The 25097-nt window shown below is 42.1% G+C and overlaps 1 protein-coding gene across 4 annotated transcripts; it reads left to right on the forward strand.

Moving 5' to 3' along the window:
- On the forward strand, nt 1-23760 carry LOC100194684 (myomesin-2). Of its 4 annotated transcripts, XM_014131031.2 has the most exons (37): nt 35-152; nt 1407-1533; nt 2797-2892; nt 3524-3659; nt 3888-4042; nt 5188-5280; nt 6478-6566; nt 6777-6821; nt 7323-7487; nt 8263-8424; nt 9076-9217; nt 9612-9811; nt 9952-10005; nt 12413-12540; nt 12792-12975; nt 13938-14112; nt 15864-15985; nt 16562-16749; nt 17007-17133; nt 17299-17474; nt 17716-17830; nt 18098-18257; nt 18341-18447; nt 18547-18591; nt 18715-18851; nt 19180-19324; nt 19659-19718; nt 20117-20184; nt 20462-20575; nt 20809-20896; nt 21021-21059; nt 21416-21521; nt 21777-21940; nt 22101-22137; nt 22344-22366; nt 22449-22504; nt 22714-23760. In XM_014131031.2, the coding sequence occupies exons 2-37, from the start codon at nt 1430-1432 to the stop codon at nt 23215-23217; spliced, it is 4509 nt and encodes a 1502-aa protein (XP_013986506.1). In that variant the 5' UTR covers nt 35-152; nt 1407-1429; the 3' UTR covers nt 23218-23760. The 4 variants fall into 4 exon arrangements, with proteins under 4 accessions (XP_082814966.1, XP_013986506.1, XP_013986508.1 ...); XM_082958840.1 differs by lacking the exon at nt 1407-1533 and having other exon boundaries at nt 1-152; XM_014131033.2 differs by lacking the exons at nt 12413-12540; nt 12792-12975.
- The last annotated feature ends 1337 nt before the right edge of the window (nt 23761-25097 follow it).

Below are 25097 nucleotides of genomic sequence, written 5' to 3' on the forward strand. Positions count from 1 at the left end.
CTATATATAGTCATAAGTGCATCCATACATGGGGTGGTCGTGGAAAGCCATTCCTTGAGTGAGAGTGTAATATTTTTGTTACCATCAGCAAGTGCTTCCCAAGCGGCATCAGGCTCGTCTGCTACCGCTTTGCGCTGTTTTAATCTCAAGGGGTGAGTCGCGTTTCTTTCGGTTATTTTTTCATAATTACATTGAGCGGGTCGATATAAATCCGACATTTTTATTTCAGGGGAACCTTGTATTTTCCGGTACATTAACAATGATAATGGTCATATATGGGGTCATACATGTAAGCTAAGTGAAAGTGACAGATGTACATGTCTGGAGTTGTTTTGGGGATTGATAATTTGTCTCCAGTGAGGGATAAAGGGTTGTGTTGGAATTTATCTGTAGGCTGTTATACTTTCACTGTGCACTAATTGCATGCCTTTGAATGAAGAGGTCGCTGAACCTATTTTCTTGGGTGCGTAATTTTGGTTCATAGTAGATGATGTAGGCTACCTAACTAATGATTGTTCATACCTAAGACACATCCTGGAAATCTGGATAGTGTACTGTATACGGAGGGTACATAAAAAGTTGAGTATTGAATCTATTTAGGTGCAGTTGAATAATTAATTTATTGATTGATCAGGATGCTTATGTTAGGCCAATTTATTTTCCAATTAGTATTGTCATACATTCAGCCAAAGGTGCAGACTACTAATTTTCTTCTGTAGCTTTTGACTATATTTCTCCAGTGCATTAGCCTTCAGACTTCTTTCAGCTATTCATAGATGAGCTGTGCTCCCTGTAAGGTGAAACATTTGAGGGGCTGACCCCTGCTGATATGGTGGTATGTGGAGGCAACATTCATGGCCCCTCTTAAACCATAAAGTTATGCCTGAACATGTCATTTGTGGGATACATATTATAGAACTAGTATGCAAGGCAGAAAATGTGAAAGATATATTCTCTAGCAAAGTATTTGGAGTTTATTGGAGAAATAATAACCATCGCATATCAGTCCTTTGACAGCCATTTTGTGAGGCCTTCAAAGACAGAGTCTTTAGCCTTCAAAGAAAGCCTGTGTGCCTATAAGTACGCCCACTGCGATTAGGCTATGTTGTCATTAATTATGTGAAAAGTTGATAATTAAAGGGAATATTCATGTCCTGAATTGCCTTCTACATGGATAGGACCAAGGCTTTGCAGATTCTCATCAACAGTTGACAACTATAGTTGACAATAGCAGCGTGAAAGCGCTCAATGGGAAGTCATTATTGTGTCTGATAATGCTAAAACATTGATGTTAATGTTGAAAACCTCATTAACACAGCAAACAATATCCAATGTGCAGTTGCATGTGAAGTAAAGGTAAACAAATCCGTTTCCCTCCTCCCCCTCCTACCTGGTTTTGTGACCAGGTTTCTTTTGAAGTGTTCCAGCCATGGCTACCAAGGTCATGCATTTTAATCAGAAGAAGCATGTGAGCCACGTCAGCCATCACAGCTCTCACACTACTAAGCATGTTGTCAAGGAGCAGTCGTCAAGGTAGGGGATTAGTGTTATTGCTCACATGCAGCACTATAGAAAGCAGTTTTTTTGGCAATACAGTAGCTGGAGCACAGTAGTGTGGATGTACATAGTGCTGGTGTAGAGGGAATTGGAGTGGACAAGAGATGGTCTCCAACATCAAATGTCCACCACCCCATGCTGATGCTTTGCGGCTTGTGACAATGGATTTTTCCTTGTTTTAGGGTCGTAGGGTCATAGCAGGCCACTAGATGTTGCTTTAGCGCTCCTTAGTAGCACTGCATCCTAAACCTTAGACCACCACAACCCGTTGGTGGTTGCGCCATCCGCTGTGCTTCAAACTGCAATTCCAAGGATATAGGAGTCTGTCTTGTGCTGAAGTGGGGGCGGGCAAATAGAACTGTACCCAATGAAGCCTCAAACTGCAAGCAAAAGCCTAAGTGTTGGGACCTATTGACCAGGTCATAGCAGGTCGTGATGTTGATGTTGTTATGCAACCCATGTCTTATGTCATAGAGTAGTGTGCATGCCACTGCTTCACTGTGCCTGAAACATATGCTGAACCCTATTCTAGACCCCAACCCATCAAGAAAAAACTATCCAGTTTCTGGACTCTTTACTAGTTATATTTGATAAGAAATTAAAGGGCAATTCTGTAACTTTTCAACCTCCTATTCATCATATCCAGCACCAAAACAGTGTCCATATATGTGAAAACAGCACGTTTTTATGATCTGTGGTTAAAAAGACAAGAAGAAAGGTACAAATAACAATGGTTCTCTGTGACATCACATGGTAGGATTCAAAGTAAAAAACTGTGATTTTCTAAACCGCCAACGAGTTTCTAGCCCAAGGGAGGGTATTTTCTTGTTCCTCACGTCACCATGAGTATCATAGTGTTGGAAAATCCCTGTTTTTAAAATGTTTAACTTTGATGATATCATCGGATAGACATTTTTTACTTTATATTTTTTTCTACAGAACGTAGAAATGCGCCATTTTCACATATGGTAAAAGTGGTATTGTGCTGGAGATATTGAAAATGAGGTTGAAAAGTGAACTTTTGTCCAATACCAATGATCTCACTATCTAGGTGAAAACCACTAAATTAATTGCTTTATTAGCTTTTATGTCCCTTTTGGTTTTTGATATGAAATATATTCTGCAATTGTTTTTACATTTTAAAACTACAGTACCACCACAACAGTGCTGGCACTAAGTGTTTGTTTATCTTCCTGTCTACCTGTTCTAATGACTCTAACAACTGCTCTCTCTCCACAGGAAATCAAGCTCTAAGTCAGTTAACCAGGTGCAGCACACCCACGCCACAGAGGCTATGGCTGAACCAGCCTATACAGTGCCGGCGTTCAGGCAGAGGTGGGTCCAATAGGACAGTGTCTCCCAGCTACATTGGCACAGTACAGAAACAACCCTTAGCCCTTACCCCTAGACACTTGTGTAGATCTGAAAGGATTAGATAGGTGTAAGCAATTTGGCAAAATCTTCACCCAACTAAGATGGAACTACTACCATACCTATTAAATTCTTTCAGGTTTACATAAAGTGCATAGGGGGAGGAGCTAGGGGTTGTTTCTGGACAGGGCCGATATGTCATGCTGTTTTAGGTGTAAGGGAATATGAACCACAGTCAGAGCTGACTGCAGTCAAAAACTACCAGGAGCTACCATGGTGACTGAAAAACACAGCAAATATACCAAATTGTGTCCTGGTGCATGCGTTGTGTTTCATTATACAGCAGGGATCATCAACTAGATTCAGCTGCGGGCCGATTTTTATACAATGAAGAAAAAAACAATGAAATAAAACAAGCCCCCAATTGTGGAACCCTGTTATACAGGATGAGTTGGTTAGATGTTAATAACGGACCTATCTGACCTAACACTGGACAATATGTTGAAGTGTTCATCTGTTGTTGTTTTTTATTAAACAATGTATATTGTACCGGTATATCAATTCTTATATTTCCTGCTGTGGAATATGTATGTAGGAGCGCCGATGAGATAGAGGAGTACCAGCGAGTGTCTAGTCATGTTGGGAAAGGACTTGCTTCAATTCAGAAGGAGCTCCACAGGATGAGAGTGGTCACAAAGACCCAAGTGGAGAATATTGCGATTAAGAGAGAGGTAATACACTGGATTGTGGAAGGATCATGTTATATACAGTGCTGCTGACAAAGGATCATATATCAGATACCCTGTGGTTTGCAAATACCACAGTTAACAGATATGTAATATTTGATAGCTTTTTGCCTATAGTTTCTATTATCCTATTTCTAACTGTACTAACCTTATCACTGCTGGAGGAAAGGTTCCCCCTCATTTGCTAATGCAACCTATACTGCCTCTCCTCAGGTGCAGGAGATGATGCACAAGAAGATGACGTTGAGTACGGAGACGGACAAGGCCCCTGACTTCATGGTGGCTCTGAGGCCCCACACCGTCTGGGAGAAGACTCCTGTCAAGCTGTTCTGCACCGTAGACGGTCACCCCAGGCCTATTGTCAAATGGTTAGAAGTGCTCGCCTCTTATTGAACCACTGTTGTACTTCATTGTGTATCGGTTTCCATATTGTGTATGCATCTAGTAACTACTATGATTAGCCATGTAGTCTTTGAGATGTGACATGTTTTACCAACAACTTAGCAACTGCTTAATTTATAGACAGACAGTTTAGCGACATTTACCTACGATGGATTAGAATGCACTTTTAATGAGCATTTACCTGCAGTTGTGGTTGTAAACTGGTTATAATTACATTTCAACCAGATTTTCCTCTGGGACAGTACTTGGCTGGCCTTCATTATGGTGTCTATTGGAGCTTTTTAGTGAGGTTTCCTCACTTTATGGGTCTCATTAGCACCATGTTAATGATCACATTAGCACCAATTACACTGTCCAACAGCCAGCACCTTCGTCTTGTCTAATGCTATAAATGTCTCTGCACATTTCACTGTTTATTGGAGGGACTTCACAGATATTTAGGCTATATTTTGTTTATGTTTCCTGTCAATGGCCTCCCGAGTGGCACAGTGGTCTAAGGCACTGCATCGCACTGCTAGCTGTGCCACTAGAGATTCTGTGTTCGAGTCCAGGCTCTGTTGCAGCCCTGGCCGCGACCGGGATACCCATGGGCCGGCGCACAATTTGCCCAGCGCCGTCCGGGTTAGGGGAGGGTTTGGCCACCAGGGATGTCCTTGTCCCATCGTGCACGGTCACCAGGTGTACGGTGTTTCCTCCGACACATTGGTGCGGCTGGCTTCCGAATTAAGTGGGCATTGTGTCAAGAAGCAGTGAGGCTTAGTTGGGTTGTGTTTTGGAGGACGCACGGCTCTCAACCTTCGCCTCTCCCGAGTCCTTCGGGAGTTGCTGCGATGAGACAAGACTGTAATTACCAATTGGATACCACGAAATCGGGGAGAAAAATAAATAAAAATGTTTCCTGTCAGCACGGTCTCATTAGAAATGTTCAAAATAGTGATGTTTAACCATTGAAGTAAAGTCAAATATGCGAACATATTAGTTATGTCAATATTATGCCATATTAGTTATATGTCACATAGCAGACATATTACAAACACGTCAGTACAGAGAATTCCATCAATACTGAGGTGTAAAAGAACCCACTTACTGACTTGATGCCTTGTATTTTCAGGTATAAGGGAGGAAAACCTGTTGACCCACTGAGTGCCCCAGGAAAGTACAAGATTGAGAGCAAGTATGGAGTACACAGTCTGATTATTAGCAGGTAGTGTACCTCACTCTAATTCACTGTCTCTTTTCATGTTAATTGGTTTAATTTGACCAAGGTCAAGTTCGGGTTCATTTCAACTTGATTAAGGACATTAACCGAAATTCAATTCACATACTGTAGTATTTGAAATCATTATTACACACATTAAATTGTGTTTAATTTCTTGAACTTACTGACGTCAAATGAAATTGTCACTTGCCTTGTTCTACTCTATGAAAAGGTGTTGTTTTTCCACTTGTTGTCAGGCAGTACCCATTGTCCCCCTTTGGTTGTTCCCTGTTGCCAGTGGAAGTGAATGGCAACCCAGTGAACCTGAAGGGTGGAGGGGGTTGTTGCATTTCCTATTTCGTCTAAAGACAGCCTGCATGTCGCTGGCCCGCCCGGCCCTCTTCTTCAAGACGCCTCAGCTGTTCACACCGAAGTGCTGACCTCCGTGTCATTCGATCCGTTCATTCCTCCTCCCCCCTCTCTCTCGCTCTCTGCACTGAAGCTCTCCTACGTCGTCATTACGTTACTGGGTCAAAAAGGAAACCGCAGTTTAAGTTAGCCCTTCCCCCCTCCTCCGCCCCAACATGCTCTGTTTCATACCCCTTTCTTTTCCTCTCTTAATCAGTTAGTTGTCTTTGATAATATTTGAAGAGAAAGAGAGTAACAGTGGGAATAAAATGGCCGGAGATCCAGATCACCCCAGCTGGGAAAATGGAAAATGGATCGTCTTTAAAATAGTACTTCCAGAGGGGAAGGTCACATTTCTCCTCTTCTATTCTCACCCTCGGTTTCTCCTTGGGAATGTCTGTCCTCACGATGTGCCGCCTTCTTAACGCCTTCTGCTGCTTCAGAACGTCGCCTTCTGTTCGACGGCGCTCTCAAGCCATGAGATCACTTTCCAAAACGCAATGTCTCCTCCTTCTCAAACATTTGACTGGGATTAAAAGTCGTCCTTTAAAAGGCATGAAGGTGAAGGAGAGGATGTTATGAACTAAATACATTTCTTGGATGTTACATAGTCATGAAGTCATTTAACACAATGCCAATAACACCCTATGACATTAACAGTTTTTAACCAATCAGCATTCAGGATTAGACCCACCTGTTGTATAAACAGTGATAATGAACAACACAATACACATGTACCATTTATTTGAGCCAATGAAATCATAATATACTAATATCTCATTTCCTTCACTTTAGGTGTATGGTGAGTGATACTGCTGAGTACAGCGCCGTGGCAACGAACTCCCATGGCTCAACTACCAGCAAGGCCTCTGTCATTGTCAAGAGTGAGTCTCTCTCTCTCTCTCTCTCTCTCTCTCTCTCTCTCTCTTTTTGAAGTATTTGCACTGAAGGATTTGAACTGCTATTAAAAGTTCAATCAAGTGTCACTCTCCAACACAACAAACACCCATAACATATGAATCTGAATGAAGTTTTTCATTTTTTAATATAATGTTCCTTCTTCCATTTCTAAAAATAATTTGTATTCCTCTTAGGACCAGCAGGAGGAGCCTATGGGTCCTGCCAGCTTTTTGGTCAAGGTGAGAGGAAAGTGTGGTTTGAGGAGGAGGGTGGGTTGAGAACCAGCTCAGTGCTGCTGGAGTGGGGCCCAGACATGGCAGGCTTTGCTTGAGATCAGAGGCCACAAATAACAGTGTCTATCTAAGTGGCCTGATAAGCACTGGAAACTATTGTGAGCGTGACTTTGTGTTGTTCTGGCCCTGAGACAGTCAGCGAATGAAAACAAGGGGTGACTTACATTCAACACACACTGAAGGACCTTACAATGTCACAATACAACAAACATTTACTAACACATCAACCATGATAATATTGGATTGTGCTAATATGGTTTGTTTACATATCACACAGACATTTCTTCATCCACAGATACACAATATCTGTATGTATTACATACTGATATAGGTATATGTTGTTTAAGTGTTTGGTTAACACAGATCATAGTAAGTACTATAGGGCATTATTGGTATACTTGAGATTTAGTAGTATATTAGCATGTGTTGTCCTTGTCTTCTCCTCAGTGCCCCACCTGACTGTGATCCACCACAGTAAGCTGGAGATCACCATGCTGGATAGGTTTGGAGTGTCGTTCGGAACAGAGGGAGGTTCCATTAGTCTGGTGTGTACCATGGTGGTGGTCCCTGACCTGCCCAACGTACCACCACTGGCCCAGTGGTACAGAGACGGTGAGCGAGTGAACATTACTCAATGATACATCATCACAATACAGCACAACACAGGAGAGCCATACAGTACATTGTGTACATTTACATTTACATTTAAGTCATTTAGCAGACGCTCTTATCCAGAGCGACTTACAAATTGGTGCATTCACCTTATAATATCCAGTGGAACAACCACTTTACAATAGTGCATCTAAATCTTTAAGGGGGGGGTTAGAAGGATTACTTTATCCTATCCCAGGTATACCTTGAAGAGGTGGGGTTTCAGGTGTCTCCGGAAGGTGGTGATTGACTCCGCTGTCCTGGCGTCGTGAGGGAGCTTGTTCCACCATTGGGGTGCCAGAGCAGCGAACAGTTTTGACTGGGCTGAGCGGGAACTGTGCTTCCTCAGAGGTAGGGAGGCGAGCAGGCCAGAGGTGGATGAACGGAGTGCCCTTGTTTGGGTGTAGGGCCTGATCAGAGCCTGAAGGTACGGAGGTGCCGTTCCCCTCACAGCTCCGTAGGCAAGCACCATGGTCTTGTAGCGGATGCGAGCTTCGACTGGAAGCCAGTGGAGAGAGCGGAGGAGCGGAAGAGCGGAGGAGCACATCTTAAAAAGCACATCTTAATTCACAGCACATGTCCGTACAGCACAGCCCAGCATATTACAGTATGACATAGAATGAAGGAACAGTTTTTGAAAACATTCTACAGATGCTATCCATGTTCTTACGGTCACCTCTCAACAACCACGAAGTACTAGATAAAGTGTTGTTATTCCGTCTCTCTTGTTGATCAGATAAACTGCTGAAGGCAGGGAAGTTGGCTGAGATTAAGGTTGGTGGGGGCGCTGCCACTTTGACTTTGCCCCACCTGGCCAAGGATGATGAGGGTCTGTACACCCTCCGCATGTGGACGAAGGACGGCACCACCGAGCATAGCGCCTACCTCTTTGTGAAAGGTAAAGTCATATGGTCTTATAATAATTAAGTGATAATATTATAATTTGACAATAAAGCAGCATACACTCTTACAAAAAAATATGCTATCTAGAGCCTTAAAGGGTTCTTCGGCTGTCTCCATAGGAGAACCCTTTGAAGAGTCCTTTTTGGTTGCAGGTAGAACCACTTTGGGTCCAGGTAGAACCCTTTTGGGTTCCATGTAGAGCCCTTTGTACAGAAGGTTCTACATGAAACCCAAAACGAAAACGGTTCTACCTGGAACAAAAAAACGGTTCTCGTATGGGGAAGAACCCTTTTGGAACACTTTTTTCTAACAGTGTTGAAACAACATATTTATATTTGAGAAATATTATTTAATGTTATACATTAGAAAGGAAAGGATGTTTACTAGAATGATATACATTAGAAACAATACCAGATTTGAGGTTTATTGTTAAGAAACATTTAGTGATAAATGACAGTTCCCACGGGCCCTTTAAACTTCAGGCCTGACTCAACACAAGATATGCTCTAGGCATTTTACATACTGTATTCAGTTTGTAATCCCATACATATTTGCATGTGTTAACCCAAGTGACTTATACAGTATTGCTACTTTGTCTCCTTATTCTCTACATTCCCACCTCCTTATTCTCTTCCTTATTCCCCAGATGCTGCTCCCTCTGTAGCCGGAGCACCCGGTGCACCAATCAGCGTCAAGGCATTTGACATCAACTCGGACTACGTCCTGGTTGCCTGGAAACCCCCCAACACCACCAACGAGGCTGCCATCACCGGATACTTTGTGGACAAGTCAGTTTTAGTCATTTAGGACCTTACGTTAGACTCTCCCATCCAGAATCTCCAACAATAGTCAATAAAAGCAGATTTGATTGTAGTTGTTAGAAGATGTAGAAGACATAAAGGAAGGCCATTGAGAGTGTAAGACAGTGGAATGATTGTGAGAAACTTCACGGTCACATGATGTTTCAGATCTAATCTGGTAGAGCAATTGATTTTGTGAAGCTACCGGATCTTACAGAGCCAAACAGACTTGTGACGAAGGCATGCGAATTAGATTAGTAAATAAATGACTGATGGAATTACAAACATCTGCAGTATCATTGTTGATGTCCATTCAGACCAGCACTTTCACATATCAATGCATTCAATGGTTCATGATGTAATTCCTTCTCCTCCTGTACAGACGTGAGTCTGGTAGTGCTACCTGGTCCCAGTGTAACGACGCCCCAGTGCAGATCTGTAAGTACCCCGTGCACGGCCTGAACGTGGGTCACGCCTACCACTTCCGGGTCAGGGCTGTTAACAGTGCCGGGATCAGCAGACCATCCCGCGAGTCTGACAAGGTGACTGCCCTGGACCCAGCTGAGCGAGAGAGACTGCAAGGTACATAACCACACACACACTCATGATGTCGACTTGAGTGCATACTCAAAGGACATTTTTTAATTTATATTTTTGGGTGAAATATCAGCCAGCAGATTGTGTCGTACATGACTTTTCTGTTTTTCCCTCTTTTGTAACAGTGATTAAACTGGATGGGAAACATGAAGTAGTGATTAAAGATGATGACCTGGAAGGTAGAGTATGCCAACAATAGTAACGGTCCAAAAGACTGTGTTGCGTCTATTCTATTCCTGTCATCTATTAAACAAAAACACTGGATAACAAATTAACCTTCCACAAAGCATTAAAATCAACATATCCACAACATTTCCAGAACTGACCAATATCCATAAAAGCAAATACCTGTTGAATATATTGTATCGGCAAAAGCCCTTACAATATACAATACTATACACATGAATATATGTACACATAAATGCTTGTGTTCTCAGTACCTTAAAGGAGAAGTTGAAGGATTTCTGCCCTTATTGTTTCATCATTATTAATCAATAAACCCTCGCGCTTCCTGCTCACCTCCTGCTTTTAGATTGGACTTTGGTATTGCCATAGTAACAACTCTAATGATAGTAGTCATATTAATATCAAAACTTCATAATAAGAATGAATAAAAACTTTTCTAAGAAACTTCATTGACAACACTGGACTAACAGTAAGACGAACACCATAATAAATAAGAAACTAACAAGCCAGCTCTTTAAACTTAGATTTAACATGGGTAGATTACATTTACAGTTGAAGTCGGAAGTTTACATACACCTTAGCCAAATACATTTAAACTCAGTTTTTCACAATTCCTGACATTTAATCCTAGTAAAAATTCCCTGTCAATTAGTTAGGATAACCACTTTATTTTAAGAATGTGAAATGTCAGAATAATAGTAGAGAGAATTATTTATTTCAGCTTTTATTTCTTTCATCACATTGCGAGTGGGTCAGAAGTTTACTTACACTCAATTAGTATTTGGTAGCATTGCCTTTAAATTGTTTAACTTGGGTCAAACGTTTCAGTTAGCCTTCCACAAGCTTCCCACAATAAGTTGGGTGAATTTTAGCCCATTCCTCCTGACAGAGATGGTGTAACTGAGTCAGGTTTGTAGGCCTCCTTGCTCGCACACACTTTTTCAGTTCTGCCCACACATTTTCTATAGGATTGAGGTCAGGGCTTTGTGATGGCCACGCCAATACCTTGACTTTGTTGTCCTTAAGCCATTTTGCGACAACTTCAGAAGAATGCTTGGGGTCATTGTCCATTTGGAAGACCCATTTGCGACCAAGCTTTAACTTCCTGACTGATGTCTTGAAATGTTGCTTCAATATATCCACATAATTTTCCTCCCTCATGATGCCATCTATTTTGTGAAGTGCACCAGTCTCTCCTGCAGCAAAGCACCCCCACAACATGATGTTGCCACCCCCGTGCTTAACGGTTGGGATGGTGTTCTTTGGCTTGCAAGCCTCCCCCTTTTTCCTCCTAACATAACGATGGTCATTATGGCCAAACAGTTCTGTTTTTGTTTCATCAGACCAGAGGACATTTCTCCAAAAAGTACGATCTTTGTCCCCATGTGCAGTTGCAAACTGTAGTCTAGCTTTTTTATTGCGGTTTTGGAACAGTGGCTTCTTCCTTGCTGAGCAGCCTTTCAGGTTATGTAGATATAGATACTTTTGTACCTGTTTCCTCCAGCATCTTCACAAGGTCCTTTGCTGTTGTTCTGGGATTGATTTGCACTTTCCGCACCAAAGTACGTTCATCTCTAAGACAGAACGCGTCTCCTTCCTGAGCGGTATGACGGCTGCATGGTCCCATGGTGTTTATACTTGCGTACTATTGTTTGTACAGATGAACGTGGTACCTTCAGGCATTTGGAAATTGCTCCCAAAGATTAACCAGACTTGTGGAGGTCTACAATGTTTTTTTGAGGTCTTGGCTGATTTCTTTTGATTTTCCCATGATGTCAAGCAAAGAGGCAGTGAGTTGGAAGGTAGGCCTTGAAATAAATCCACAGGTACACTTCCAATTGACTCAAATGATGACAATTCGCCTATCAGAAGCTTCTAAAGCCATGACATAATTTTCTGGAATTTTCCAAGCTGTTTAAAGGCACAGTCAACTTAGTGTATGTAAACTTCTGACCCACTGGAATTGTGATTAAGTGAAATAATCTTTCTGTAAACAATTGTCGGAAAAATGACTTGTGTCATGCACAAAGTAGATGTCCTAACCGACTTGCCAAAACTATAGTTTGTTAACAGGAAATTTGTGGAGTGGTTGAAAAATGAGTTTTAATGACTCCAACCTAAGTGTATGTAAACTTCCAACTTCAACTGTATTTTCCTTATAAATTATATCCTTAATTTTTCATATCCAAATGTCATCCTTTGCGTTGTATAACTTTTAACCCATTATCTAACTCTTGACGCTAATATTGTAACTAAAGCGATCTTAACTAACCCCTAATGTAATTCCATAATAATAAATAATAAATGTACCCCAAATGTACTTTAATGTTGATGTAATTATTTTTGATCAAATAATAAGTGTTATGAAGTATTGTTCAATGCCATTCAATCCCAATATAGGTTACGTTACATTGCCGGGGGAGCCTACAGATATGCATGCCTCAGAGATATTCAAATCATATATCGTGCTGAGCTGGAAACCCCCCAGCCCTCGTGGACGTGCACCACTGTGGTACATCATTGAGAAGGTGTGTGGCTGCTCCTTTCCCCTTCCCATCTATGTAGATCTCTCAGTACAGGAACTGTAATAGATTAGACAGTCCATTTATCTTTTCACAACTTTCAGTCTGTCTAAAGTGCAGTAATATTTTAGCAAAATGGCAGAAATAACAGCTGGCAGGTATGTAGCTAAATGCATTTTACTAATGAGATTAGTGATTCAATGTCGTTGTAGAAGGCTTTACCTTTCATTTGCCCTCCCGTCCCAAATATCCACTAGTCCGTGTCAGGCACTGGGGCTTGGCAGAGGATCAACACAGCAGTGAAACTGCAGTCCCCTCGCTACCCCGTTTTTGATTTGGAAGCCGGGAAAAAGTACCAGTTCCGTGTGTATTCTGAGAACTTGTACGGCGCCAGCGAGGCCTCTAAGCCTACAGATCCCATCGAAAAGGTGGATGAGCATGGTAAGAGTGGGGTTTAGCACACACATACACATACACACACACACAAACGCAGGCAGGCAGGCACACACACACACACACACACACACACACACACACACACACACACACACACACACACACACACACACACACACACACACACAGAGACGTGTACACACACACAGACAGGTACACACATACACACACAAAATGTATGATACATGCATTTACAAACAGCGACAGTCAAGGAGTCTTTCCAATTCTACTTTGATAAATGAGACTCTGTTTAACATATGTTTCAGGTAGTGAGCGGCCTGTTGGTATGTACAATATAAAGCCCAACATTTATCTCTTATTTTAAATGCACTGAGATTTATGTCATGTGACTATCACATTCCTGTAATGTCACAATCACAAATCGGTCTTTCACCCCTGTTAGTATTTTGGAGAAACTAACTACCAATGATGGGCATGATTAAGTCACATCAAATCCTACAGTATCCTCACCCTAACATCACAATCCCAAAATACGTTTCGTCCCCACAATATTCATGATTGATAATAGTACACTCTTGTCTGACACAAACTCCCTAAATGAAAGATGCATGACATCATGTATCATCACAACTGAAAAGAATGCCTCTGTCATCCCTTGCTGAAGGTATGTTTTGTGGAATATAGTCTACTGGTTTACAGAATGGTTATTGTGTTCATTGTTCTTTATATTTCTGTATCTCCTCATAACGTTGTACCAAGATATCGCGTCACATCGGGTACGTTTGGCGTTTTGCATTATGAGAAATGCTAAATGTATCCCATCTTGAATGAAGGTGTTTATAAATGATGACGATCATTTATTTGAAGATTAATTTGAAGATGTGTGTATTTCTAACTCCTAAGCTCGTATACTCTGTTACTGTGTAGTAATGATACATCAATTCAGTATCTCCAGTCCCCAACATGCATGTGTTTTGCTTGTGTAGGTGTTCCCTCCGCTCCTGGTCAGGTGGTTGCCACCAGGAACACCAAGTCCTCCGTGTTTGTGCAGTGGGACCCCCCCAAACACCCCAACCACCTCATGGGGTACTACATAGACGCCTCTTTGGTGGGATCAAAGACCTGGGCCCCATGCAACCATAAGCCCTACAAGAACACCAGGTAGCCATTTAAACATATACGTTTGTCTACTAGTTATCTATTCAAGCTACTGCAGTGATTTAATATTAGATATGTTATTAAAGGACAGTGAATGTAGTGTGACAGCCCTCTGGCTTGAGAATAATCCAGAAACAAAATCTTTGCAAACGAGACACTGATTTGGAAAAATCCTGTCACCTACAGTGCCTTTGGAAAGTATTCAGACCCCTTGACTTTTTCCACATTTTGTTACATTACAGCCTTATTCTAAAATGTATTAAATAAAAACAAATCCTCAGCAATCTACACACAATACCCCATAATGACAAAGCAAAAACTGTTTTTTAGAAATTTTTGCAAATGCATAAAAATAAAAAACACATCTTATTTACATAAGTACTCAGACCTTTTGCTATGAGACTGGAAATTGAGCTCAGGTGCATCCTGTTTCCATTGATCATCCTTGAGATTTTTCTACAACTTGATTGTCGTTCACCTGTGGTAAATTCAATTGGGGCAACTGTCTATAAAAGGTCCCACAGTTGAGAGTGCATGTCACCGCAAAAACCAAGCCATGAGGTTGAAGGAATTGTCCGTAGAGCTCCGAGACAGGATTGTGTCGAGGCACAGATCTGGGGAACGGTACCAAAAAAATATATGCAGCATTGAAGGTCCCCAAGAATACAGTGGCCTCCATCATTCTTAAATGGAAGAAGTTTGGAACCACCAAGACTCTTCCTAAAGCTGGCCGCCCGGCCAAACTGAGCAATCGGTGGAGAAGGGCCTTGGTCAGGGAGGTGACCAAGAACCAGATGGTTACTCTGACAGACCTCTAGAGTTCCTCTGTGGATATGGGAGAATGTTCCAGAAGGACAACCATCTCTGCAGCACTCCACCAATCAGGCCTTTATGGTAGAGTGGCCAAACAGAAGCCACTCCTCAGTAAAAGGCACATGACAGCCCGCTTGGAGTTTGCCAAAAGGCACCTAAATACTCTCAGACCATTCTCTGGTTGGATGAAACCAAGATTGAACACTTTAGCCTGAATGCCAAGCGTCACGTCTGGAGGAAACCTGGCACCAACCCTATGGTGAAGCATGGTGGTGGCAGCATCATGCTGTGGGAATGTTTTTCAGCGGCAGGGACTGGGAGACTAGTCAGGATCGAGGGAAAGATGAACGGAGCAAAGTACAGAGAGATCCTAGATGAAAACCTGCTCCAGAGTGCTCAGGACCTCAGACTGGGGCGAAGGTTCACCTTCCAACAGGACAATGACCCTAAGCACACAGCCAAGACAATGCAGGAGTGGCTTCGGGACAAGTCTCTGAATGTCCTTGAGTGTCCCAGCCAGAGCCCCAACCTGAACCCAATCAAACATTTCTGGAGAGACCTGAAAATAACTGTGCAGCGACTCTCCCCATCCAACCTGACAGCTTTGAGGGATCTGCAGAGAACAATGTGATAAACTCCCCAAGTACAGGTGTGCGAAGCTTGTAGCGTCATACCCAAGAAGACTCAAGACTGTAATCACTGCCAAAGGTGCTTCAACAAGGTACTGAGTAAAGGGTCTGAATACTTATGCAAATGGATATTTCAGTTTTGTACTTTTTATACATTTGCAAAAATTCTAAAAACCTGTTTAAAACCTGTAAAAGGTCAAGGGGTCGGCATACTTTCCGAAGGCACTGGATATATTGTCCAGGTCTTAGAGTCAGCAATACCACCTTCAATTCAAGACGTATAGATGATCATGTTTAATTTCACTGTTTTAGGTTTGTGGTCCATGGACTGACCCCGGGGGAGACCTATGTGTTCCGTGTCCAGGCTGTCAACGTCTATGGCCTCAGTGATGAGTCCCAGGAGTCCACTCCTATTGCTGTGGAGCCCGCCCTCAGTAAGTATCAATAGAATATTGCCATATAAGAAATGCAGGATTGCAATCAATTAATACAATTTTATTTATAAAACCCTTTTTACACCAACAGTGTAAAGTGCTTTACAGTAACCTTAAGTAGACCCCCAAAGAGCAAGCAGTATTGCCTTACTATCAATACTTAACTTTGACTATTTTCCTCTGTCCAATGCTAAATATGAATGATTTTATTGTTTAATCTAGAGAGGGGAGTGGAGTATGGTATGTATTAAGTTGTTCTGTTATCTAGGGGTGTTTTAATGCACAGTTTTGCTCCTGAACAGGTTCACCACCAGACTTATTCACTGTCCCTTCCCCCAACTTTTGCTGTATCTGTGCTCTGACCTCTTGTCAGAGTATCACAGTATTATCGTGTGTTTCCTTTCAAATCACCCACCATATTGTACATACAGTTTAACCACTATATCACTGTATAACAAACTCATGCAACTGTATGACAAATCCCATATAAACAAATGTCAGTTTGAAATGAAAAACTGGTCAATTTTACATGATGGAAAGGTATTCTGAGTTTACCTGTGTGACTCTGTGCCACAGCGACGCCCAGTGCACCTCATGGCATCACCATGCTGAGCTGTGACGGAGCCTCTATGATCATTGCCTGGAACAGTCCCAAGCACCGCGGTGGCTCCAAGATCAACGCCTACTACGTCGACAAGCGTGATGCAGACAGCCTGGCCTGGAAGGAGGTCAACTCTGCCCCTACCAATACCAGGACTTACACGGTACGTCACGTGGTGTCAGAAGTGGCATCTGGTTAGGATAAATAGGTTTGGTTCTTCATACATAATGGTTTAATAACTGCAGTGTTGATAGTGTGAACAGTATGTACTCTTCCCTCTGCATCTAAATAATAGATTAGATCTATAATACAACTTTGCCATTCAAAATCAATAGCAAATACGTAGCTACTTGTAGCAGCACTGTTGAAAATATTGGATATATTTGTGTCCCTGTCTCATTATTGTCCCCTTCTCTTCAGGTTGATGGTCTGACGGAGGGAACCTTCTATGAGTTTAAGGTCCAGGCTGGGAACCTGGCAGGTGTTGGCGTGCCCTCTGCTCCCAGCACACCTCTGAAGTGTGAGGCCTGGACTTCTGCAGTACCTGGTAAAGTAACCATCTTAACATGAGTATTTTTTATCATTAGTATTGCGGTACTGTATAATGTCCCTGTTACTTATTTAATTTTAAATTAAGTTATTTAATTTGAATAATGTTCCAGCTATGGGCAGTGAGATTGTGCAAGGTTACTGTTTGACCTTTGACCTTTAGGTCCAGCCTATGACTTGGCCTTCAGAGAGGTCAGAGGTGACTCCCTCGTCATCCTGTGGAAGGCCCCTGTCTACACTGGCGCCAGTGCCGTCACTGGATACATCGTGGAGATGGCCAAGAAGGGCCATCACTACCACCCCCTGAATGAAGAGGCTATTGGCCACTGTTACCTGCAGGTAAACAAGCAGCTACAGCATGTAGACCTGCAGACATGATGATTCACATCATCTCTGCAGAGTTTGAATATTGAATCTTGTAATATGTGTGCGTCAAACTCAAAAATGTAGTTTGAATCATGTATTGATATAGAAAGGTTCATTAAACTTCATGTTGTGCTCATGTAACTCAAGTTAGGATTCGGTCCACAATGAACAATGAAATGTTTCATGGATGTAATGATTTGTTGGCGCTGTATAGGTGACTGGTCTGGAGGCAGGAGCAGAGTATACGTTCAAAGTGAAGGCTGTCAACGCTGAGGGAGTAGGAAAGGCCTCCCAGACATCTGAGCCAGTGTTTGCCAAGGCTCTGCCAGGTAATATCAGTTAAAGGACAGCTATATGACAACTGTATTTACTGTTTGACAACTTCAGTCTGATATAGCCTGTTGGATTTGTGTGAGTGATTTGTGTTTGAAAGGTTTTGGTGTAGGAACATATGACACACACACACCTCCATTGGTTTTGAGCAGGGTTTTCATTCGCTTTTGGTTTGAACAGTTTTGCTGATGCATAATATGTAACATTTCCTCTCCACCACTCAGTAATAAAGGTTATTATTTTGTCTGTTTTCATGTGTTAAGGCACCCAGGAGATCCAGTGTGGAGTGGATGAGGACACTGGTGATATTTTCCTGTCATTCGAGGCCTGTGAGATTTCTGAGACCTCCAACTTTGCTTGGTCTAAGAACTACAAAGAAATCAGTGACTGTACAAGAGTCTCCATAGAAACGAAGGGCAAACAGTAAGTGGGTTTTTTATGTCTTTAACGACCACACTAAAGATTTTTGTCAACATAATCTGTTTCAACATTCATTTCTTTTCCAGCTCTAAGCTGACTTTCGTCAACCCAGACGTAAGTGATTTGGGTGCCTTCTCTGTGCATGTGACTGACACCGATGGAGTTTCTGCTAGCCACACCGTGACAGAGGATGGTAGGTTTGGCTACGCCCCTAGACTCAGATTTAAAAATATAGATATGTTTCTTGTCAAAGTTTATACCGATATTCTTCATTCTTGAATTTATCTTGCAGCCCTGAACACCATGCTGGAACTCAGCTACAACATCAGACATCCAAGTGAGTATTATGCTTCAATATGCATCTTTGTCAGGGGTGAAGTGTCACATAGGAATCTTCTCACAATACCACAACAAATATCCCTTGAGAATTGATCATTTCTTTGTTGGTTTCTTCGTCCAGTTGTCCCACTGAAGCACCAACTGAACTATGAGGTTCTAGAGAAGGGCCATGTGCGTTTCTGGCTGCAGTGCCTCAAGATGTCACCCGCCGTCAACTATAGGTTCATTGTCAACGACAAGGAGGTCACCAGCAGTGATGTAGGTGCCAAACCGACAACCTTAAACATTGCTTTTTAATCAAGGAAAAGAAAGGTGTACTGTATAGTACAGTTAACAAAGCAACAGAATATATTTTTTTTAAATGCATGTAAACATGATGCCTTTTTCTGTACTCTGAATTTCACTGATGATTTGAATTCAATAATATTTTATTCATCCCACAAGGGGCAATTGTGCAGTGTGAATATAAATAACAAATAACATGAGACATAATCATATGAAACATATAAACAGTGAAACGTAAAGGTAATAGTTATTAAGAAACATGCCTGACATAATGATGATATGTGTTTTGTGTGTTCCACAGAGCCACAAGATCAGCCATGACGTGAACACCGGGGTGATCCAGATGACTGTGGATCACTTCTCCAAGGCCAGCGAGGCCACCTACACCGTCCAGATCCACGACGGCAGAGCCAAGAACCAGAGCTCTCTGGTCCTGGTGGGAGATGGTGAGAGGGGATTTAATATACAGTACGTCAGACCTGGGTTCAAATACTATTTGAAATTATTTGAAATACTTTATCTGGGCTTGATTCAGTTTCCTGGCGCAATAGGACCAATAGAATAGTCAATAAAAACACAAACTCAGCCCATCTGGCAATCCAGGTAGACTAAAGCAAACACTAAAATGATTTGATAGATTTCAAATAGTGTTTGAACCAAAGTCTGATATACACATATGATAATAGTAAGCATTTTCTTCTTTACTATAAGGCTATGGTGCTAGAGTGTAAGAGGTTGGGTATTAGGTTAAGTACTGACATTGTTGTGTTCTGTTCTCAGTGTTCAAGGCTGCCTTGAAGGAGGCTGAGTTCCAGAGGTCAGAGCACATCAGGAAACAAGGTATTCTATCCTAGTACACAGATGATTGATGGCACATATTTAATCGATAGTATGAAAGTTTGTGTAATTTTTCAACAGAAAGTGAAGACTTTGTTGTCTTGATATCAAACATTAGTAATCAGCTGGTCTGTTAGTTTGATTTTCAACATTTCAGATTGCGCTGTAGATTACGTTTGTACTGGTCCCATGTGGTTCAGTTGGTAGAGCATGGTGCTTGCAACGCCAGGGTTGTTGGTTCAATTCCCACGGGGGACCAGTATGAAAAATGTATGCACTCAATACTGTAAGTCGCTCTGGATAAGAGCGACTTACAGTTACGCTAAATTACGTAAATGTAGAAATGTACTGTATATTGTGATAATAGTTGAAAAAATGTAAATATTTTTTATCATGTTTAGGTCCCCACTTTGCTGAGTACCTTTCCTACCATGTGGATGACGATTGTACTGTTCTGCTCGTCTGCAAGGTAACAAACACGTTTTCTAGGACTAGGTTACAGATATCTATTTACTTCAGGTTGAAACTGTGTACACATTTGTAATCATTGGGACTTTGCTGTTTACCCATTAAATTGTTGGGAGCATATATAGTTTGTGGGACTTCATTTTTCTACAGTTTACTCTCTGTTAGTCAGCACCTCTACAGACATGTTTGGGTGGGCTTCAGCTCATGCATTTTACTAGGCTTTGCAGTGATTTAAAAGTGGCAGGACAGATTGTATTCTGTATGTGCTCGTGTCTCAGGTTGCCAATGTGAAGAAAGAGACTGTGTTCCACTGGTTCAAGGATGAGGAGGAGATTGTTCCGGAGACCCCTCCTAATGTGATGTCTGGATCCGTTGCTCTCCCCATCTCCTTGGTAACTACTGCTGTGAACCTTGAAAGCAATGACTGCACAAGGAATACATCTGCTCAAGAGAACTCTTTATTTTTAATTTTTTTTGCTGACATTTTCTTATATTAATATCGACCCTATTTTTCAATTTCCCACAGTATCGTTTTTTGTTCCAAGATCACGATAATATCTAAAATATTGCAAGATTTTTCTGAATTGATAATATAATCTCAGTAAATAGTACCTTTTTTCTTCAGTTCTCCAGAAAAGACCAGGGCCATTACAAAGCTAAACTCAGTGATGACAGAGGGAAAGACACTTCTGTCTTTGACATTTCTGGCCAAGGTACACTCCTGCTCCAGGATCTCCATGATCTATAATCTGATTATTGATACAATATCATTTCCTTTATCAGGAGGTATTGAAAATGAATTCCTCTTTCTACAAATATTCTGTTTTTGATTTGCAGTGTTTGACGATATTATCAACGCCATTGCCCACATTGCTGGTATGTACTTTGTATCAAAACACCTGCTAGGAAAAATATTGATGTTCTCCTTTGCATTGTTGTGGTTGTGAAGGTACTTAGTATTGTTGTGAAGGTACTTAGTATTGTTGTGAAGGCACTTAGTGTTGATGTACTTGTGAAGATAGTTAGTGTTGGTGTGGTTGTGAAGGTACTTAGTGTTGGTGTGGTTGTGAAGGTACTTAGTGTTGGTGTGCTTGTGAAGGTACTTAGTGTTGGTGTGGTTGTGAAGGTACTTAGTGTTGGTGTGCTTGTGAAGGTACTTAGTGTTGGTGTGGTTGTGAAAGTACTTAGTGTTGGTGTGGTTGTGAAGTCTCTGCCTCTCCTTTTCCTCTCAGGGTCTTCTGCCTCTGAGCTGGTGCTTCAGTGTACCCCAGAAGGCATCAGGCTCCAGTGCTACATGAAGTACTACACAGAGGAGATCAGGACTGCCTGGTTGCACAAGTACGCACATCTCATCATCTACATCACACTCAGCAAGGCCGGTTACACAGTATGCAGCCATTTTGGAGATGAGATTTGAAGGCATACTTTAACATATGTCAATCAATGGATGTTTCTAGATACTATTTTTATTTATTTCAGTTTAGACTGTAGGGTAGATTTGTCTGTTGGTCTTACCTCAACTTAAAGTATCCATCCTTTAAATATAACTGTGGAAAGACATTTAGACAAATAAACCTGACCATATCTGTTTAGGGATAGCAAGATCTCGTCGTCTGAGAAGATGAGGATCGCCGGCACAGCTGAGATGGCCTGGATGCAGATCAGGGAGCCATCAGAGAAGGAGAAGGGACACTACTCTATCCAGATTATGGATGCCACCAAGTCCCACACTCGCACATTCGACCTCTCCGGACAAGGTTAGCATTGTGAGAGAAAAAATCCCAGCGGGCAAAACAATGTCACAATGTTGAAATGATGTCATTACAATCAGAAGTTTTGACCACTAGGATTGTTTTAAATTGCACTTAGCTTGTCTTTGTAGATTATTTCTTATCATGTCAATTTGTCTTTTTGTAGCATATACTGATGCCTATGAGGAGTACCTGAGACTCAAGTAAGATACTTATTGCTGTGCTTTTCTTCTTATGGTTTTTCGTTGTTTTTTTTGCAAAATGCAACACATTTAACAATCAAAGTATTAAAAGTTCAACCGGGTTTATAAGCCAAGAATTTGTCCTCATCGTATACACACTGCCAAATGTTTTGGTAATACACCAAGTCCTTGATTTATAACAATATCATTATTTTGTTATCTTTCAGGGCAGCAGCCTTCGCTGAGAAGAGTGAGTAGACTATATTTACACAATTCATATTATCCTAGTGATTACGTGACAACAAGTAGTAATTGACTGTTCTAATCCTCAGACCGTGGTAGAGTGGTTGGTGGTCTGCCAGATGTGGTCACCATTATGGAGCAGAAGGTGGGATATACTATGCACTCTGAACAAACTTTATATCATGATGTCATATGCTTGTATAAGATTGTGACTGTATTGAAAATACATGGTCTCTCATTGAGAATTGCGTGCATATTTAAGAGATCTTTCTCTCTGACCTCTGTCTCTCTGACGTCTGACCTCTCACTCCTGGACCTCTCCTCTCCTCTCCACCGTCCTCTGTCCCCCTTCAGACCCTGAGCCTGACCTGCACAGTCTGGGGTGACCCTAGTCCAGAGGTCACCTGGTTCAAGAATGAAAATGAGGTAGTCTCCACTGAGCACGCCAAGATAACGCTTGAGGCCAATAAGTTCGCCAGCCTCACCATCACCGCCGTCACGTCCGAGGATTCCGGCAAGTACAGCATCAACGTACGGAACAAATATGGCGGGGAGTTCGTGGAGATCACCGTGAGCGTCTACAAGCAAGGCGAGAGCCCCCCCGAGCCCAAAATGGGAGGGAGAGGAGCAACACCTGCACCCCTGGCCTCCAAGACCCCTGCCAAAACCCCTACCCCTGCCCAAACCCCCACCCCGTCTCTTAAGTCCCCCACCCCGTCTCTTAAGTCCCCCACCCCATCCCTAAGGTCCCCCGCGAAATCCCCAACCCCGACCCCTAAGTCCCCAACCCCCCCTAGGCGTGTTAAGTCACCCAGCCCTGCCAGATCTCTCAAGTCACCAACCCCCCCTAGAAAGTAACCAGGGGTGTTGATGCCTGAGAAGGCTTGAGGCGTTTCCTGCTACTGTTTTATAGCATGAGTTGAGTGAAACCAGAAGCTGTTACATGAGGTGTCCATTTTAGATGTCATATGTCTTGGTCACTGAGCTTTAACAGGCAAGAAATGTTGAAAAAATAAATGAACAGTGTAGATGTTAATCATAAGTGTTAATCATAGAAAAAGCTGCACCTTCCACTATACTGTACTATATAATGGAATGTCTGAAGACCTGGGATCAGCCTGTCTAAAGTGCCAGGTGGGCGGAATTTTCCGTTGCAACAGGCAAGCTCAATCAACCACAGCTAAAGTATTTGAAGTGAATTCAAATAGTATTTGAGCCCAGGTCTGAATGTCTGTGTCCATTTCTCTGTGGATGGTGAATAGATGTCAGAGTGCAGACGGAAGACACACAACCAGTGCCGTCCGCACAGCAGTCACTATGCCAGAGAAGTTATGTTTGTCTGCACCGTGTTGCATTTCCCCCTTTGCTTTGTGTTAGAAATAAAACCTCATTTATCACCTCTGTTGTCTTTTTCTGTCATTCTTTATTTTTATTTCCCTCACTTGTCTCCTCTCATCTCCTAATTGTCTTTCTTTTAAGGAGGGACCTTTTAGTCATTTACCAATAACTTTAGACGATACGGACTTCTGTATGGCACAATATCCTTTTGGTATTCTCCTCAAAGATGTATTAAGGACATGTTAAATATTATACATTAATACAAATGTACACTCCACAGAAGAGGTCACATTTGGGGTAACAACTCTACCTATAAAGAATACTAATCAAATCAAATTTATTTATATAGCCCTTCTTACATCAGCTGATATCTCAAAGTGCTTTACAGAAACCCTGCCAAAAACCCCAAACAGCAAGTAATGCAGGTGTAGAAGCACAGTGGCTAGGAAAAACTCCCTAGAAAGGCCAAAACTTAGGAAGAAACCTAGAGAGGAACCAGGCTATGAGGGGTGGCCAGTCCTCTTCTGGCTGTGCCGGGTGGAGATTATAACAGAACATGGCCAAGATGTTGAAATGTTCATAAATGACCAGCATGGTCAAATAATAATAATCACAGTAGTTGTCGAGGGTGCAACAAGTCAGCACCTCAAGAGTAAATGTCAGTTGGCTTTTCATAGCCGATCATTGAGAGTATCTCTACCGCTCCTGCTGTCTCTAGAGAGTTGAAAACAGCAGGTCTGGGACAGGTAGCACGTCCGGTGAACAGGTCAGGGTTCCATAGCCGCAGGCAGAACAGTTGAAACTAGAGCAGCAGCACGGCCAGGTGGACTGGGGACAGCAAGGAGTCATCATGCCAGGTAGTCCTGAGGCATGGTCCTAGGGCTCAGGTCCTCCGAGAGAGAGAATGAAAGAAAGAGAAAATTAGAGAGAGCATACTTAAATTCACACAGGACACCGGATAAGACAGGAGAAATACTCCAGATATAACAGACTGACCCCTAGCCCCCTGATACATAAACTACTGCAGTATGAATACTACTAATGTGTTCCCTTTCACCCAAACAAGATACTACTAGCCTGACTTCTTCCAAACCTCTGAATGGAGAGGCAGGGACTGTCATGTGATGTGTTTTGTCAAAACTGTGAATGGGGTGAAGATTGCAGCAGGTTTGATCTATTAGCATAAAAAAACTAAAATCCACAGCCATCGTTGACTGCTCACTTTTTTACTTCAGTCATACAGTGGTGCCAGTCAGGGTTGACTTGCTGGCTGTGATTCTCAATGTTCAACTTATTGGACAATTTAACACATTCAATGGGATTTTAAAAGCGGAAAGAGCTGGCTATTATTGCTGACCATGAAGTAAGTCTAGTTTGTTGACATTATGACATTCAATTGA

Source organism: Salmo salar, chromosome 12, assembly GCF_965601325.2.
Source record: "Salmo salar chromosome 12, fSalSal1, whole genome shotgun sequence".
In the NCBI taxonomy this organism is placed as follows: Eukaryota; Metazoa; Chordata; class Actinopteri; order Salmoniformes; family Salmonidae; genus Salmo; species Salmo salar.